Raw genomic sequence first — 19,685 nt, 5'->3', positions numbered from 1 at the left:
TTGGTCTTAGAGATACCCAGCCAGACCAGTTACTGTCTGGTGCCCACCCTATGATATCCTGTCTTGTGTCGTTGGCTAATTGTTTTCTGTACCTTCTCTCTGTAAACTGGAGAGCAAGGAGTGAATGTTTAGGCCCAAGGCCAGCTTTCCATGGGTAGTAGTGACCCAAAGCAGGGTGATTTCAGGGGCATCCGGAAGACTCCCTTCCTCCAACTAAATCCCTCCCCCACCTGCCCCCAGATGCCAGAAATGCTTTTAACTGGGCACGAGCTCTCTTATTCAACAAGCTGAGACGAGGCTGCCATGAAAACAACCCTAGAAGGTGGGGAGGGGGCGGGGCAGGGGAGCCTTCAGTGCGGGTCATGGAATCTGATGTATGCTGCTTGGATTGAATTGGGTTGATTTAGAGCTGGCCAGAATCTGAGAGGTTGTCCTGTTCAATCTCCTCCTTTTATGAGTAAGGAAACTGTGTCATAGAGAGGAGGAAGTTATTTGTTCAAGGTCAGTCAGAATTTGAGCTGTTTCCCCACCTGTAAAAAGATGGGAATTAGACTAGGTGATCTCAAAAGTTTTTTTTTCCCCAAACTCTAGATCTTTGGGTCTCATGATTGCTGAATGGCAGTGACCAAGCAAGAGATGTGTCCCTTTCCATAAACCCAACAACGTAGCCCCCTTGGCCAAGATTCCAGGTGGCCTCACATTGACAAAACATCAGAAGGACCTCATTACCAGCTATTAAAAATCCATGTATCAATACCAAAGAGAAACTGCCCATTGGCTACTCATTCGGCACTGAGAATGCCAACTCAAAAGTCCCTGAGTGTGTTGGGCCATGTACTTTGACCTCAGTGCTACATCCTTGATGCAATCTGGACTGGACACTCTCCATCATTACTCATTGTATACAAGGATATGGAACTCAAGCCACCTTTGGTGTCATCTAATTCAACCCTCTCATCTTACGGGGGCACTGAGGCTCAGGGATATCAAGGAAACTGCCCAATTACCCAGGACTAGAACCTCAGAGTGTAATGGAAAGAGCTCTGGTCTCCTTTGAACTTGGAAGCTGACTTGGAGGCCCTGCTCCAACACTTCACTAGATTTGCTACAATGAGCAAGTCACTTCATCTTTTTAAGAGGCAGATCTTTTGCCTGGTAATAGACCTTGAGCAGATCGTAGGATTTAAATTGGAAAGCAGAGTCAGCATTTGAACCCAGATTCTCAGACCCTTTACAAGCCCTCACATGTGCATGCTACACTCTACTGGCCTACTTGGTGCTCCCTCAACTTGGAACGCCATCTCTTGCCTCCATGCCTTGGCCCAGATTGTCCCCCTGCCCCATGCCCAGGCCTGGAGGGTTCTACTTCATCATCTCTCTCTTATAACCTCTAACACTCTTCAAGGCCCTTCAAGAGCCTTCCCCTTCATGAGGCCTTCTCTGATTCCCTCCAGTGTTAGTTTCCACACTTCTTGCCTCATCACAACAATGAGTATTTATTTTTAGTTATCTGTGAACAATCTGGAAACCAGAGATCCTAGCAAGAACATCTCCACCCCACCCCCAATCTTCCATCCAATGCTTTCTTCCACTTTCCCCCTCCTTTCTGGGTGCTGACCACCCATAGTTACTGCTTTGGGAAGGGTCTGAGACTCCTTTCTCTACTCTGAACCTTGAGCCACTTTCCCCTACCCAAAAGAGGCAGGCCAGAACCAGGCACCCCTACTATCGCTTACACTGCTTGAATGAACAGGGAAACACTAACTACATCCTTTCAGGCAAGATGGAAGACCATTGGGCCTCACTATCTGCTCTACCACCACTCCCTCCAACCCACTCGGGTCTTACTATCTACCCGGTGCTATGCCTGTTAGACTCCTGAGCCCCCTGGGGCCCACTGGGCTATTCCATCTGTCCTGTGGCTCAACCCGTCCACACATGTCAGGGCCTCAGGGGCAAGACTATCTTACTTTTCTATTTGTATTCCCAGTCTTAGCCAGAGAAGTACTTTTAAAATATCTTTTCACTTATTCATTCATTGAATATGTTGTGTCATCTAGACACAAACTTTAAAGCAACATATAAATGCTGGTTGTTCTCATCATCATAGTCATCCCCAACCCCCAGGACACCATCAGCTACTTGAGGTCAGGGACTTTCTCCAATGCCTAGTATGGCATCTGGTACATACTAGGCACTAACTCATAGCATCATAGGTCTGGAGGTAGAAGGGACCTTCGAGGCCTAAAGAGGTTAAATGACTTGCCCAAGGTCATACAGAATCATGATTCAAACTCAGGTCTGGAGACACCAAATTGAGCACCCAAACATCTTTCCACTGCACTCTAATGTTTGTCTAATCAATGATGGATGGATGGCTGGATGGACTCCAAATCCAATCCTCTTCCAACATGCTGGATCATTTTGTAGGTGGTGAGTTCACCTCAGGGGTGGGTACCACTCCTTTGCTCCCATCCTCCTGAGCTTTGAGCATGACATGGGAAGATGGGATTGTAGCCACTATGTGCAGAGACCTAAGCTAAAGTCTGGGTGATGGAATCCAGTGGGAAAAGGCAACAATAGAGGTCCTAGTGCCATCTTGTCCATATCCACCCCACTGGTTCAGGTTAAGGAGTAGATTCAGGATCATGACAAGGTGTCCCAAAAGTCTTTGTGTTTAGCCTTCATAGCTTAAAACTGAACTTTGGGGCAGCCTGTAGAAGGGAGGATCTGAGCCAAAGACCAAGTCTTGTGAACTCACCAAAGGAAAGATGCTCTGGGCACCCCAGCTGCCCCACACTTCCCATCCACTTGGTCTAGTACTTTGTTTTGCTTAGAGCATTAAAATGTTGATACTCATCAGCAACCAGCAGAAGGGGGAAAGAGCCCGGGAATAAATTAGGGTGCCTTGGCCTCAATTGAACTTCTACAGCTCAACCATTTATAGATGAGGAAGCCAAGGTCCATGAAGATCAAGTGAGGATTTGATTGAACAGGCAGGTGCACTCCTTCTAGCTGGTATTTGCCTTTCCACGCACAGCCCCTAGCATACAGTGGGTGCTTTGTAGAAGTTTGCTGAGTGAGCTTGAACTTAACTGAAATAGCTGCTCCTGTAGCCCCCTGTGGGGGCTCATTTATTTCAGCCTCCCAATCCTGCCATGCCCCCGAGATCCTGGCTGGCAAATGGGCTGCATCATCTCAGCCATGTCCCCGAGGGAGGGAACAGGTGATTGATAAGTGCTTGAGTGTTGTGGATGCTGCACCTCTACCCTCCCTTCACCCTGCCCTGTGGTAAAGGTTTGGAGCGGGGAGAGAAGCATGTGGACAAGGATGGGCTCAGAAGGCTTCGTGGAGGAAGAAATGGGATCATAGATCTGGAAGGGCCTCTAAGGAACATCCAGCCTCCTATTTTTACAATTAAGGAAACTAATTGACTTGCCTAAAGTTGCAGAGGTACTATGTTACAGGAAGGATTTGAACCCAGGTCTTATGACTTCTTTTCCCATACTGTATCATCTCCTATGGGAGCCATCAAGGAACCAGAGGCCAAGAAGCATGTGGAGGGCATTCTGGAAGGGAGTTGTGAACAAAGATAGTGTAGCAGGAAAAGGGAAGATGTGTACGGGATGAAATTTTTCATGAATTAAAACCAGGGACACCATGTCTAGTACAGTATTTGGCACACAGTAGGTGCTTTAAAGGGGAATGGCAGGAGATGGATGGAATTGTAATGAGTAGAGATCTATTAGGCAGCTTTGGCCCCCAGTGATGCCACCCACTGGAACCATACCTAGGAGATGGAACCATACCCCAAGCACTGTAAGATTCAGCCAAGGCACGGGCAGATTTCTCAGCCACAAGCCCCTAAGCATGGGTCGTTCTGCTTGGCCAAATCAAAGCAAAGGAAATTGGGAAATCCAAGCCCACGACTCAGAATAATTGGGTTAGGCTGGGAGGAGGGAGTAAGGAGAGGAGGTGGTCACTGAAAATGGGCCTACCCAACACAAGGCTCTCCTTACACAGCAAACTTGGCCCAGGATCAGAGAATCACAACTTGACAACAGAAGGGGCCAGAAGAATGAGCTGAAAGCCATCCAGTCTACCCTCCTGCTTCCAAGTGAGCTTTGCCAGATGGGAGGATGATCTCCAGTCTTCTGAAGAGGGAGATAGGGTGGTGCGATTGGTGTAGACAATTCGGAATGTGAACTGGGCCCAAGATTTATCTAATCTGGAAACAGTTGAAGGTCCAGAGGAAGCTGGGGTGGGACAATGGGGCAAGGGAGTGAAAGAGCAGATGCATTAAAGCTGGCCAGGCTCTAACAGAGATCATCAACTCTGGTTGACTCCTTTTACAGATAAGGAAACTGAGTCTCAGAAAATTAAGTGACTTGGCCAGTAGTGGAGCCAGGATACCCTTCCCAACCCTCTGACTCAAAGTCTTCTGGTCTCTCTGCTACCCAACACAGTCTGCTTCTCAAAGCTTCCTCTCAAAGGGGCAGCAACTGTACCTCCTTGGAGCTGTGACTCTGAGGAGAAAACATGATTTGAAATTTTTTAGTTTACTTATGAATTCCTCGATGCAAGTATAAGCCACCTTGCTGTCCCCACAGGTAGAGCCAAGGAAATGTGATGAAGAAGGAACTTCCTGCTGGTCTGGGAGGTTTGTAAAAATCCCCTGAAGTGGGAATCTCCAACCTCTGGCTAGTCTCTTACTGGCCAGTCAGGACCTTCTCTTTGATTTATGGCCTCCAAGAGTTGCTTGGGGAATCTCTGAAGGATTATGTGGTTTGTCCAAGGTGACATGGCCATTATGTGTCAGAAGCAAGATTTGAACCTGGGTTATCTTGCTTCCAAAGCCAGCTTTCTATCCCCTGGGCAGCACTGGGTGAGAGAAAGATCATCCTGGTTTTGCTCAGGCAAAGGCTCCATGGGTGAGTCATATTACAATTCCCACAAACTCCAGATTCAACAACCCAATGAGTGATCATCTCACCTGTGCTTGAAAATAAGCAGTGATGGGGAACCCACTACTTCCCAAGGAATTTCAGGCCTCTTTGGGGCAGCTTGGTCTTGTTCTTTACTATATCTGCATCTCAGGTCACTAAATGCATTTGACCACTTTCATGCACCAAGGCTGCCTGGACCTCCTTCCCCAGGAAGTCAGAAGTCAGGATTGGTCTGGGATCCATCTGGGCTATTCAAGAACGTTCTGAATATTCAATCTCTCATAAATCAATTAGGCAAGGGAATGTGATCATCCCAGCTTCTATCATAAGACTGGAAGACTGATCCAAACACCGTGGGATCTAGAGCTGGCAGGTCTTGAGATCATCTCGTCCAAACCCCTTATTTTACAGAAGAGGAAACAGGCCAGAGAGGGCGCACAGACCTGCTCACTGGTTAGGTTTGACTTTCTTTGGTCATAGATTCAAGCTGGACGAGCAACTTGAACCACTACAGATGAGCAGAAGAAGATAGGAAACCTACTCCTATTTCCCAAATTCTACAAACATGCAAATAACTGGTTGAGAATCTGAGCTGTAATTCCTTAGTTCTCTATTCAATTGGCATGTCCTGCTCCTTGAGCCAGTTAAAAAGCTTACTGAGGGCAGGAATCATGACTTTGTTTTGTATTTATTTTTTGTCATTATCTGGCATTTGTTTTTGTATCCCAGCCTCAGCTTCCTTCACACACACTCAAGCACACACACACACACACACACACACACACACACACACACACACAGAGGCACACACTGTGCCTAGCATGATGCCTTGTCCACAGAATCCTGACTCTTAGAACTAGAAGGGACCCACAGGGCATCAAGCTCTGCCCTTATCTATAGCATGAATTCCCTCTTCTCAAATGGAGGGGTCAATTCAGCCTTTGCTTCAGCAACTTGGCTCAGTAAAGATCTATCAATGCAAGGTGTCATGCCTGGTGGTAGCTGGTATGTTGGCCTTGTTAAGGAGGTCTGGGATCGAGTCTGGCCTCCAACACTTACTAGCTGTGCAACCCTGTCAGCAAGTCACAACCTCTCTGACCCTCAGCTTTCTCATTGTAAAACAGGAGTAACAAGGGCACCTACCTCCCAGGCTTGTCACGAGGATCAGCTGAGATGATGTATGTGAAGCGTTTTATAATATACTATACTATGAACCTTAAAGTAAAGCACTATGTAATTCTATTATGACGAGGATGGTTTGGAAGGAATAGGCTTGGTTTCCTCCTCTGAAAATTGAAAGCATTGAACAACACAAATGGGATTTTATAATACCTCTCAGAGACTCAGTTTGCTCATCTATAAAATGGTGATAATGATATTTTATCACCTATTTCACAGGGTTGGTGGGAGAGTGAAATGAGATAAAGATGTAAAGTGCTTTGTAATTTATCTAACTGTCCGCTCACAGTAGTAATATAGTCAGAATGAGCCTTGACAGGTGGGGTGGGAATGTGCAGAGGAGACCTAGGGCCCACCTGGCCGGAGTAGAGGGGCTTTTGGTGGAGGCATTGGTGAAGGTGAGGCCATAAGGGTGAGGGTTGGGGACCAGATTGGGAAAGATGCCTGGCATAGTGCGGTTGACAAAACGTTCATTATCTACTTCTGATCAGGGGCTGATATTGAGCCCCTCCCTCTCCCCAGCCCTGCCCTGGAGGTCTTGGCAGTAAGAACTAAGGCCTGGCGCTAACCTGCCGAGGAAAAATAGCCTCAGTGTCCCCTTTCAGAGGAAAGGGCCATGAAATGCCAACTGTTCTGCCCCTCTGTGCTGGATTCCCCTTTGAAGCTTTAGGAAAGACTCCGGCTGCCAACACGGTCCCCACCCCATCCCCCCAGGGTCCCACAGCTGGGTGAACAAGAGGCCCCAGCCACAGAGGGCCTTTCTTAGAACCACAAAAACACAGAATCATAGAGCATGAAGGAACCTTATAAGTCATCTGCTCCAGTTCCCTTTGACAAGCCACTGGCCAAGAGAGATTCAAGAGGCAAGGATGAACCACTGGACAGACAGTTCTTAAACTCCCAAGCTTTCACCAACTGCCTTTTGATAAGTGGGCTTGTAGAGTATAGCAAGGTAGAAGGGAGCTCAGCAGACCAAGCCAAACAATTGGGAAGGAGGAAAGCCAGAGCCAAGAGGCAAGTGAGAAAACAGATCCAATCCTAAGCTAAAGGCAGAGTGTGGAGCCATGGAGACAGATGGTGGTCCAGTCTAGGTTGCACCAACAACTGTGATGGGTCTGGTGCCAGGGCAGAGAACACACATTAGTTCCCTACCTCCTCCCTCTTTCTCTCCATAGAGGAAACCAAATGTTCTCATGGGTTACTTGCTCATTTTAACTTCTCTGTTGCCATCTGGGTGAGGGAAGCCTTAGCTTTTGTTTTTAAACATTCACTTTGCCTCTTAGCTTTTTAATAAAGATAAAGGATGTTGAGCAACATATTCATGCCTTTGCTGTAATTTACTCATTGCTCCCCGGAATAGAGGAGGGGAAACGAGAAAGAACAGTCCCTTTTCAGAAGTGGTAGACTACCTGGCTAGTGGACACTGAACTGGGAGCTTGGAGCTAATTTAGCACTGTTGCTCCCTTGCAGCCTGGGATGCTTACAGCTTATGTTTTAAACTATGGATATAGCTCCAGACTCCTTGTCTTTTCACTTACTGTCTCCCGTGCCTGGAAGGCTCTCCCTCCTGGTCTCCATCTCCTGACTTCCTCAACTAGAGACTCAGCTCAAAATCCATCCTTTGCATGAGGCCTTTCCCCATCCTTCCTCTTCTAGTGCCTGCCCTCCAAGAGATTCTCTCATTTACATTGTATATAACTTGAATGTGCATAGTGGTTTGAATATTGTCTTTTGCATTCAAATATTAGTTTATTGAGTGAAGGGACCATATTTTTGCCTTTCTTTTAACTCCAGAACTTAGCACAGCACCTAGCACATAGTAGGTCCTTGATTGAACTTGATGATGATGAAAGCAACTTGGAATTATGCAATAAAATGACTAAAATGTCTTGCCCACCACCATTTCCACTGCAAAACATACACCCCAAGGAGATTATTGACCAATAGAAAGGCTTCCTATGGACCAAAATATTTCTAGCATTATTTTTTGAGGCACAAAAAATTGGAAACAATGAAGATGCTCATCAATTAAGAAATAGCTTATGCAATAGGACATGACTGTGCTATAAGAAACTACGAGCTTAATAAATACAGAGAAACATAAAAAGACTTATATGAACTGATGTAAAATAAAGTAAACAGAGCCAGGAAAACAATCTATAGGATGACTACACCAATGACAGCTTCAACACTGAATATTATGAAATTATAAAGCCTAAGCTTGGCCCTAAGCAAAAGATATGAGAAGACATACCTCAAGTCCCAACCTGGGGTGCAGAGGTAGGGTCCATGGGTGTGGAATATTGTGTATGTAAAGTCAAATTTGTTGGTGTGCTGATTAATTTTGCTGAATTTTTTCTCTTCTTAAAATTTATTTGATAGAAGGGATGGCTGTCTGGGAGGTGGGGGGATGTAGACAATGTAAAAAAAAAACCAAAATGTCTCAATTAAATTTATTTGTAAAAGATTAAAAGCAACCCTCTGATTTGAAGTTAATTTATCAGCAGATCAGCTCCCTCTATTCAGCTTCTTAAATAGTTACAAATTGAGATAGGCTCTGGTGGAAGGAATGTTTCAACAAGGATTGATCTATGTGGTCACTAGGAATCAAAATCTTATTTTTGCATAGCAAATTTGAAGTCAATCTACCAGCTGGATTGACCTTTAAATTCCCTGTCACTTAATATCTGTGAAATATTAAAAGATCTTGAGGAAGGCTCCCAGCTTGTGGGGGTGGGGGTAGGGACTCCTTATGGGAGGATATAGGCAAGACTTGCCCAGGATGAGGAGTTGATGAGTGGCAATCTGCACCAGGGGACAGAGGGCTCAAACCAAGGAAAGCACAGACCCATCCTAGTATGGAAGTATATTAAAAATGTCTGAATGCTTGTTTCCATGTCACAAGAGTATGCAGCCCTTAAAAATGCCCTTCCTCTTAATCCTCCTCTCCTACTCATGAGCACTCAAGAGCTCTGGACACCACACCTAATATTATACTCTCCTAAAGGCTGGTAGAGCTGGGAAATTGGGAAGATCTGTTTTGGGAAGTTCCTCTTTTCATCACCATTGTTCCTGTTCTATTCTTGCCCAAAGGTGGACACATGCCCACCTGGGAAGGAAGTTGTAAGAGAACCATTCAGGGACTAGGTGCCTGGATGGCCTCAGAGACTGCTTCCATCTCTGAGATTCATGAATTTGGAAAGCCTGGCTCACAACTGACCGTCATCACTGGAAATGCCCTTAGACCAGTATGCTCCACAGAACCATTGGGATTCCAAGAGATCCAAATTAAGGTGTGTGTGTGTGTGTGTATACATGTATATGTATATATGTATATGTATGTATGTGTGTATATATATGTATATGTATGTATGTGTATATATGTATATGTATGTATGTGTGTATATATGTATATGTATGTGTATATATATGTAAATGTACGTATGTGTGTATATATGCTGGTGATTTTTCATTTTTAATATATTAAATATAAAATTCTGTATTACCAAAACCACCTACTGTATGTGATTTTTTTGTTAATGAAAGCCTTATTTTTTTCCTATTTTCCTCTAATCTATGATCAGATGGAAAAGCCTAAAGAAATTCTATTAATGGTGGAATTCCAGGCACGGTGATATTTGGGGGATAAGGGAGCCTTCCTTTTATCAGGCTGACTTTCAGCCCACATACCTCTCTCTCTCCGTCTCTCTCCCTCGGAACACCTTTCACTTTGTTAGTTCCAGTTCCTCTCCATTTACCTTGCAGAGGCAGATACCATCCCTGCCCTCCTTGATCATTTACGGTGGATTTCACAAGCACCCCGGGCCTCTTTTGATCTGGGTCTGTGTGATTTAACAACAGCTCTGCAGCTGGAGAAATCATTAAGTGCACAGAGGATGCCTAAGAAGACCCCTCAGGTCCATTGTCCTTTATCGCCGCCCCCTCTTCTGGGCTTGTTGGCACTCTCAAGCCCCCTTCCCCATCTGCCCGTGTTTATCATTATGTTCTGTTCCTTCCCCAACCAGCGAACACCCAGCTCTGGAGGAGACAGTGAGGCCGGTGACTTTGCGCAGCTCTGCCTCACTTAAATCCAACCCACTTGCAAATCAAGACCTCACCCTCCTGACGGCACTGCGAAGGACAAACACCACCAGCCTCTAGGAAGGGGGAAGCCCCTCCACGCTGAGAGCCCTCATTCCACTTGCGGACAGCGCTGCTCCAAAGCGTTCCCCTTCTCTTGGGCCTAAATCCTTCTCTCCACAACCTCCACTCGCTGCTGGAACGAGGCTTAATCTCTGTTCCACATGACAACTCCTCAAATCCTTGAAGACAGCTATTATTAGTCTCCTAAATCTTTCCTTCTCTGCGCTATCTCAGCTCTCCTTGCCGATCCTCATATGGTACGCCCTCCAGCCCATTCACCGCCCCCATTACCCTCCTCCGCACATACAGAGAAAAGGAAAAGGGCCCTGGCTTTGGGGGCACAGGCCCTGGGTTCAAATCCTACCTCGGGGGCTTGCTACCAATGCGACCTTGCCTGTAAAATAAGGTGGGGGGTGGGGGGGATAGACTAGATGGCTCTAAATCTGCGATTCTCTGACTCTGCGCTCTGCCCTGTGGTCCCCAGGACCCAACCCCAATATTTCAGGGGTAGGTGGACCAGGGCAGACGATGGCAAGAGGACCCCCTCCTCTTTCTGGATGCTTCTGGCAGTCTCCAAGCATGTTAGCTTTTCTGACTGCCACATCACACTACTGACTCAGAGCTTGAAATCTGGCTCCCACCTGTGTTTCCAACTCTCTCTCTCTCTCTCTCTCTCTCTCTCTCTCTCTCTCTCTCTCTCCTCCTCCTCCTCCTCCTTCTCCCTCCTTCTCCCTCCCTCTCCCCTCCTTCTCCCTCCCTCTCCCCTCCTTCTCTCTCCCCTCCCCTTCTCCCTCCCTCTCCCCCCTCCCTCCCTCTCTCCCCCCTCCCTCCCTCCCTCCCTCTCTCTCTCTCTCTCTCTCTCTCTCTCTCTCTCTCTCTCTCCCTCTCTCTCTCCTTCTCCCTCCCTCTCCCCTCCTTCTCCCTCCCTCTCCCCTCCTTCTCCCTCCCTCTACCCCTTCCCTCCCTTTCTCCCCCCTCCCTCCCTCTCTCCCCCACCCCTCCCTCTCCCTATCCCTCTCTGTCTTCCTCAATCTCCCTTACCCTCTCCTCCTCCTTCTTTTTCTTCATCATCTTCTCCTCCTCCTCCTCCTTCTTTTCTCTTTCCCTCCCTTCATCTCTCACTCACTCCCTCCACTTTTTCTCTTTCTTTTTCCCTACCCCTCCTTCTCTCTCTCCCTCCCCCTTTTCTTCTCCCTCCTCTTCCTTTTCCTTTTTCATCCTGACCATAAATATCTTCCCCATCAGCCTGTCATGGGCTCTCAGAGGTATAAAGAACCTTGGAGATCATCTAGTCTAAAGCTCTTGTTTTACAGGTAGGGAACCTGAGGCCCTGAAAGCAGTGGCTTGCCCAAAGTTGAACCCAGAGCTCTTTTAAAATGAAGACATGTAACAGAGGAAAGGGAACATGTTAACCTGTTGGGGAAGGTGCAGGACTGGGGTCTGGTGGAAAGAGAATGGAGTCCTATGTTCAAACCTTGCTTCTGCTACTTATTATGTTACCTTGGAGAAGTCACATACATTCTTGACCCATATCTCCTCACTGTCAAATGAGGGGTTAGAATAGATGGATGCTTCTAGCTTGAAACCACTGCCTTTTACCATGGGGTCTTCAAAATCATAGACTTGAGCTGGAAGATCTTTAGGGGTCACTAAGTCAGTTATGGGAAACTGAGGTCCAAGGAGATTTAGTGACTTGCTTAAGATGGCACAGATCATGTTAGAGATAGGATTCGAACCCAAGTCCTGAACATCTGTTTTTCCCCACTGTAGTATGCTAATCATCAGAAAGGGTGAATTGGACAGAGTCCCAAGGATGCACCTCAGCTCAGGAGATTAGGGAAGAGTCAAACACAATTCTTCGCCTAAGTCAGGCCATGGTCTTTTCTTCCTAGCCACACCATTAAAAGATCACCCTGAGACCCTTCTGTGGGTCTCTCTTCATTTCCAGAAGGTCTCTCCCTACCTTTCCTATATAGGTTAAGTTAGAGTCTTCAGGATACCCCCCCCCCCATTCCTCAGCTCTCCTCCCTTACCCTTTCCTTCCCTCAAAGAACTCTCTGACTATGACCTGTCAGCCACAAGACAGGCCAGCTTTCTTTGGAGGGCTTGGATTGTTGTTGCTTGTCCTTCATTTTCAAAGAGGATTAGTGACATCACAGGGTGAAGATTTGGCTGCTGAGGTAATTGGTTGAGGGAGACAGAGCTGCCTCAGTCTCTTGTCCAGAGTCATCCAAGTACAGTGGTGGGACAAAAGTCAAGGTGACTGGCAATGGCCTGGTATACAGTGGATGACCTCGGCATCTTTGATGTCTGATTAAGCTCTAAGCACTCCATGACATCTTTTTCAACTGCCTTCGAGGCCAATGGAATAAATTGTTCTCATCCACCCGTCCCACTGGGGGATATCTTCCCATGCTTGGGGTAGACATCCCCCAACTCACCAATGGGTTTAAGGCCTATCGGTTATCCTCAACCTGGTTTAGCCCTTCCACTGAGCCAATTTTACCAAGGTATGGCTGTTGGGCATAGTACAGCTTCTTGAAGCCACAGGTGAGGGTTGGGTGCCAAGTGGACACCAAAGGTGGATGAGCAGCCATGAAAAGGGCTTAGCAAGCCCTCACCCCAGAGGTGCTAGTCCTCCCTGAACACCCCCCACACCCCCTCGGGTATGGCAAACAGCAAGACTCACAATACAGGGTTCAGAGTGTTTCGAGCCTAATGTGGGAATTCATTCATTTACTCAGCAAATGTTTATTAAGAATTTGCTGAGTTCATTGCACAGTGCTAGGCACTAGGAAGGACACATGGTTTAAATAAGATGTCACCCTTGCCTTCATGGAGCTTCTAGTCTAGTCATGAGATAAGACAAGGTAAAGATAACTCTGGTATACAACATTTGCCTCTACCTATCATTTAGAGGATGGGATAATTCTTTTACTCATCTGGTTTGGGGAACCTCAGTGCCATCTTTGACTCCTTGGTCTACCTTACTCTATGGAGCCAATCAAGGGCCAGATCCAGTTTTTACTTCTTCCACAGCCCCTACATTCATCCCCTTCTCTCCACTCACATATTCACCACCTTATTGCAGCCCCTGCCTCAACCATTGCAATAGCTCTCTAACTGGTCTCCCTTCCATAAGTTTCTTTCCACTCCAAACCAGCTTTTGTTGTTCAGTGATGTCTGACTGTGACCTCATTTGGGGTTTTCTTGGCAGAGATACTGGAGTGGTTTGCCATTTCCTTCTCCAGCTCATTTGACAGATGAGGAAACTGAGGCAAACAGGGTGAAGCGAATTGCCCAAGGTTATACAGCTACTAAATAGAATTTGAACTCAGGAAGATGAGTCTTCCTGACTCCAGACCCAGCACTCTATCCACCGCACTACCCACCAAAGGGATTTTTCTTAAGTGTACATCTAACCCTAAAACTGGCTTCCTACCACCTTCAGAATCAAATACAATTCCTCTGTTGGGCATTGCAATTTTTTCACAGTCTAGAACCACCTTCCAGATCCAGCCTTATTACAAATTACTCCTCCCCTTGTACTTTATTTCCCATTGCCATGCCTTTCCTCTGGCTGTCCCTGATGCCTGGTATGCTCTTCCTATTCACCTCTGCTAATCTTAGAATCCCTGGTTTCCTCCAAGACTCCTCTCAAGCCTCCTTCCACACGAGGTCTTCTCTGTTTCCCCAGCTACTCCCCCACCACTTCTGACTCTGTGTGTGTATGTATATGTGTTGTATATACCAATAGCTGTATATGTTCTCTCCCCCTTTAGTATTAAACTCTTTGAAGAGAATGGTTTCATTTTATCTTATCTCCAGTGCTTAGTACCATGCTTGGGAAACAGTAGGTGTTTAATAAATACTTATTGGTTGATTGATAAAGTATTTCCTCTGTGACAGGCACTATAGTAGGAATTGGGGATAAAAAGATAAAGATGAAAGTTCCTACCCTCAAGGACTATTGGATCATAGATTTGTAGTTAGAAAGGGCCTTGAATGGGCAACATTCCCTGCTTGATAAATGGTCAAAGGATACGAACAGGCAGTTTTCAGAAAAAGAAATCAAAGCTATCAATAGTCACATAAAAATGCTCTAAATCACTACTGATCAGAGAAATGCAAATTTAAACAACTCTCAGGTACCACCTCACACCTATTAGATTGGTTAATATGACAGAAAAGGAAAATGACAAATGCTGGAGAAGATATGGAAAAATAGAGACACTAATGCACTTTTGGTGGAGTTGTGAACTGACCCAACCATTCTGGAGAATAATTTGGAACCATGCCCAAAGGGCTATAAAACTGTGCACACCCTTTGACCCAGTAACATCACTACTTGGTCTGTACCTCAAAGAGGTGAAAAAAAAGTGAAAAGGACCCAGATATACAAAAATATTTATAGCAGCTCTTTTTGTGGTGGTAAAGAATTGGAAATCGAGGGGATGCCTGTCAATTGGAGAATGGCTGAACAAGTTGTGGTATATGATTGTGGTGGAGTATTATTGTGGTATAAGAAATGACAAGCAGGACGCTTTCAGAAAAACCTGGAAAGACTTACATGAACAGATGCAAAGTGAAGTGAGCAGAACCAGGAGAACATTGTTCACAGTAACAGCAATATTGTATGATGATGAACTGTGATTTTGCTATTCTCAACAATACAATGATCCAAGAAAATTGCAAAGGACTCATGATGAAAAGTTCTGTCTACCTCCAGAGAAAGAACTGATGAACTCTGGATGCAGATAGAAGCATACCTTTTTAAACTTTATTTTTATTGTTTCATTTTGTTTGTGTTTTCTTATGCAACATGGCTAATACAGAAGTATGTTTTGCATGATTCACATCTCTGATATCAAATTGCTTGCCTTCTCAAGGGAGGAGGGAGAGAATTTAGAACGCAAATTTTTTTAAAATTGTTAAAAAATTTTTTACATGTAATTGGGATGTATTTAATTTAATAAGTAAAAACAATTTTTAGAAAAGGGAATCTAGTCTACCACTGCTTCCCATTTTACAGAGAGGAAACTGAGGCCCATGGTCACACATCTAATAAGTGTTTGAGGAGGGATTTGAACCCAGGTATTCTGATTCCAAGTCCTGAAATCGATCTACTACATTCTACCATTCTATTGCAAAGAGAAGTGTATCAGAGAGGTACAAATCAAGTGCTATGTGAGAACTGAGGGACATGAAGATACCAAGGCAGTGACTTGTTCAGGGTCACACAACTTGTAAATGTTGGCACATGGGCTGGATCCCAGATATCCTGGGCTCCCAGTGCTGGATGCTCTCCACTGCCATTCACCATAGCATGGGGGACTCCAGAGGCCATTGCTGGTGCAATCCCACCAGGGAGTCTGGCCTCGTCCTGCCCTTCTTCCCTTCCTCAGTCCAATCTAACACCCGCATCCTTCTCTGAGCTGTGGGAATCTCATTCTCTTAGTTCCCAAGGCTGAGGAAAATTCAGTCAAACCAAGCAGAGGCAGCCCACAGATATGGGAGGGCCTTCCTTGCCTGATTTGCCTGTAATGATGCTCGCTTCCCTAAGGAAGTACCAAAGAACCTTGGATCTGGAATGAGAAGCCCTTGTTTTGAGCTTCAGCTGAGTCACTATGTAGGCAAATCTCCCTCTGAGTCTCAGTTTTCTTATCTGTAAAATGAAAGGATTGAGCTAGGTGATTGCTGTCTATTCCTTTCTTTTCTAAATCCTATCTGAATCCCAATATAAGCCTGGAGACCCCCCTTATATTTCACCTCCATGACGCCATTAACACCCTGCCACTGAGAGAGAGAGAGAGAGAGAGAGAGAGAGAGAGAGAGAGAGTGTTCACACACACATATACAACCACCACAAGGGTTCCTTCCTCCTCTGACCTCCCTCAGAATTAAGAGTTCTGGATGGGATGATATTAAGTTTTAATTCAAAGGTCGGTTATAAAAGGGCTATTTCATCATACGAAAGGCCTTATGCTAGCTAGAGGATTCAAAATTCCAGTTCCTGTCTTCAGGTAGCTTATAGTCTAACAGGAGAATGTGAGAATGTGACATGGACACAAAGGAGTGTAATATGAGGCAGACTATGACAGGAGTAGGGCTTGGGTCAAGGCAAAGAGCTCTAAATTTTCTAAGGAAAATGGGGAGAGGGAAGGCTGGATGGGCCTCACTTTCCTCATTTGTAAAATGAAGGAGCTGGAGCGGATGGCCTCTGAGTTCCCTTCCAGGTCTTGTCTATGTCTGTGATCCAGTAACTGTGTGTGTCCCTGCTCAATCCTCTTAACCTCCACCTCAATTTTCCTGCCTGTAAATGAAGACAATACTTTCATTACCTACCCAGAGCTATTTATAGGTTCATAGAATTAGAGCTCTAAGGGATGTGGGAGGTCATCAAGTCCAAATCTTTCATTTTAAAGAGGAAGAAACTGAGTCCCAGGGAGGGGAGGTGGTTTGCCCAGGACACACAGGAAGGAAGTGGCTTGGCAGGAGTTCAAACCCAGGTCCTCACTCCAAATGGTGAGAAAAGAAGGGGTTTTTAAGTACTACCAAAAAAAGAAAAATTAATTATTGCACTCAACTTAGAAGTCTGGGGGTTTTACCTTCAGTGGAGAAGGGATGTGGTCAGATCTCTGCAAATTTCGGGGAAAGTAAGAAAGATGGATGGGAAGCCAAGAGGCCAAGTAGGAGGCTACTCGGAGAGAGGGGTTGAGAACCTGCCTGACCTAAAGTGATGCCTCTCATGGGAGTGGAGCAGAAGACAAATACCTAGAATCTCAGAACCGTGGGCCAGAGCTGGTCAGGCCCTTAGAGCTCATCTCCATGCGCGTCAGTCTTAACTATCAGCTCCCTGAGGGCAGAGCCAGAGGTCTTCTCTCCCTTCCCCTGCAGTGGGAGCTAGGTACACTGTAGGCTCTCAGCAAGGACTTGAATTTAATCTGCCCAGCTGGATTCCCAGATTGGGGCAAACCATGGACCAGAAGCGTGCGGGTCCTCAAGGACGATGGGAGGGAATTGTCCCAAAGCAGGAGGGCATCCTGGGGGTGACTCACTCCATTTTCTCCCTTTTCTCCTCAAGGACAAGGCAATAAAAGCTGGGCAATTGGGGGAAATGGGGGTGGGTGGAACTTTCGGAAGGGAAAAGTGCCCCCAGGGATCAGTTTTGCCTCCGGACACCCGGGCACTCCTCCCAACGCCAAGGGTGGGGGTGGGGACCTCGGTCTGGGATCGGGCCGCGGAGGCCGGCTGGAGTCCAGTCCCTAGCAGGAGTGGGGGTGGGTAGAGGGAAGTGGTGAAGCCACCACTTTTTTCAGGCCAGGGCACTAAGGAGACCTCCTAGCTCAGGCGGGGGAGGGGGGCGGAAAGGGAAAATAAAGTCACTAGACTCCCGGAGACCAAGAGCCTTGGCTCTCCAGGGCCCGACTTGGTGCTCCACTCCCGCCAGCAGCTATAGGGACAGGGGTGAGCGGTGGCAGGTGGGAGTCTGCTCTGGGAGGGATAGCTTTGGGGCTTAGCTACAGTGGTCAGTCGCCGGGAGCGCAGCCTATGATCAAAGCTACCTTGGCTCATTCCAACTCTATCCCTATCTGTGCCAGCGCTGGGGCGCGGGCTCACAACGGCGCGAGCGCGTCCAGTGGGTTTCGTGTCCCCCATCTCCCTGCCAGAGACTCATCTCTCCCGCCAACTTCCTTAAAGTCGCACACCCCATTCCCAATCCTCTTCCCCAATGTGCACAAGTCCTGGGAACCAGGAGGCGCCTTGGGTGCAGAGTTCGGCCCCCAGAAGATGAGAGATAATAACTGAGCTAAATACTTGAAGAGATAAGGGGGCAAGTGCAGGATGGGACGGGACTGGGACCGGGAGAGTCAGAGGACCCCGGAGGATGGAAGGAGAGTGGGGCTGAGAGCAGAGGAGAGGAGTAGCAGGACAGAGGGAGAAAGAAGAGTAATAGACAAAAAAAGACTTAAGGAAAGATAGTGGAGACAGAAAGAAAAAGAGAAAAACGGAGAAAAGACAAGAGAAGAGAGGAAAGAGGGGAAAGAGAAGGTAAGGGAAAAAGAGGAGAGGGAAGAGACGGGAGGAGGCAGAGAGATACAAGGGGAGAGAGGAGAGAGAGGAGGTAAGAGAAGAGAATGGAGAGGAAAAGAGAGGAGGCAGAAAGAAGGGGAGAGGGGAAAAGAGAGTGTAGAAATAAGGAAAGATAAAGAAGGAGAGACTACGAAAAAGGGAAGAGAAGAAGTGAGGAGAAGGGGAGGATAGTTAGTGGTAGTGGTATGGGCAGGGGCAAGGCAGGGGCAGAGCAGAGCAGGGCAGGGCAGGGCCCACAACAAAGAGCACCGACCTCCTCCAGCAGCTGGTTGACTCTTCCCAAAATAGCCTCCTCCATTTGGTGCGCGGCCAGCCAGGCGGGGGGCTGCGGGGGCTGCTGCGGGGGCGGGCGCCGCTGCTCGGCTTCCAGCCGGCCCAGGCGGGACTGCAGCTCCGCGCTCCGAAAGTGCACCAGGAGGCTGAGCGCCAGCGAGAAGAGGGACACGCCGCCCAGCAGCGCGCAGCTCCGGGGCAGCGGGGGCCGGGGGCACGGCTCCCCCCGGGCCGCCGCCGCGTCGCTGGCCCCTTGGCGAGCTTTGTCCTCGACCATGCCCGTCCTCCGCGGTCCGCCCGCCCAACAGCCAAGAAATAAATGAAGCGCGGCTCGGGTCCGCTCACGGTCTCCCTCGGGCGTGGAGGCGCTCAGGGGGGCAGCCAACCAGCAGCGCGGAGGACTGGGGTGAGGGGCACGGTGGTGGCGAGGTCCGGTGCGCAAACTTGGAGAGCCAAGCGGGCCGCGCGCGACGCGCAGGAGCCAGTCCCGGGCTGGCCAGGCGGCGGGGCCGAGGCTTAGCGCACTCCGTCTTCGTCAGTGCCGGTCCGGGGGCTTGTGCAGAGAGGGAGCTAGCTCAGAGAGAGAGCCAGCGAGCTAGTGTCCTCCCCCTCCTGCTCTTCCTCCTCCTCCTCGTCGTAGTAGTCTTCCTCCTCCTCCTCCTCCTCCTCCTCCTCCTCCTCCTTCCTCTGGCTGGGGTGGGTCCCCCCGGGATTTGTCAGTTTCGGTTCCGCGGTGGAGCAAGGGAGGGATCGGGTAGAAGAGTCCCCATTAGAGAGAGGTGTCTGCCACCGCCGCCTCCTCGGAGGTGTGCCGGGCCCGGCTCGGGCGCCTCTGTAACTTGACACACTCCCCAACTACAAGGATCCGATGAGCAAGCCCTGTTGCATCCCCTGCACCTCTCTCTCTCTCTCTCTCTCTCTCTCTCTCTCTCTCTCTCTCTCTCTCTCTCTCTCTCTCTCTCTCTCTCTCTTTCTCTCCCTCTCTCTCTCTCTCCCTCTCCCCTCCCTCTCCCTCTCTCCCCTCCCTCCCCCTCTCTCCCCTCCCGCTTC

General features: G+C 47.8%; 1 protein-coding gene across 1 annotated transcript in view; it reads right to left on the bottom strand.

Moving 5' to 3' along the window:
- Positions 1–18,912, bottom strand: part of COL13A1 (collagen type XIII alpha 1 chain) — a 206,236-nt gene extending 187,324 nt beyond the window's left edge. Inside the window, exon 1 of the mRNA XM_036736467.1 lies at positions 18,616–18,912. Within this exon, the coding sequence (XP_036592362.1) occupies positions 18,616–18,912 (297 nt within the window). The remainder of the gene's footprint in view (positions 1–18,615) is intronic.
- Between the last annotated feature and the right edge of the window lie 773 nt (positions 18,913–19,685).

Source organism: Trichosurus vulpecula, chromosome 8 (genome assembly GCF_011100635.1).
Source record: "Trichosurus vulpecula isolate mTriVul1 chromosome 8, mTriVul1.pri, whole genome shotgun sequence".
NCBI lineage: Eukaryota > Metazoa > Chordata > Mammalia > Diprotodontia > Phalangeridae > Trichosurus > Trichosurus vulpecula.
Note: the sequence above shows the minus strand (reverse complement) of the source record. Positions and strands in the feature narration are given on the sequence as shown.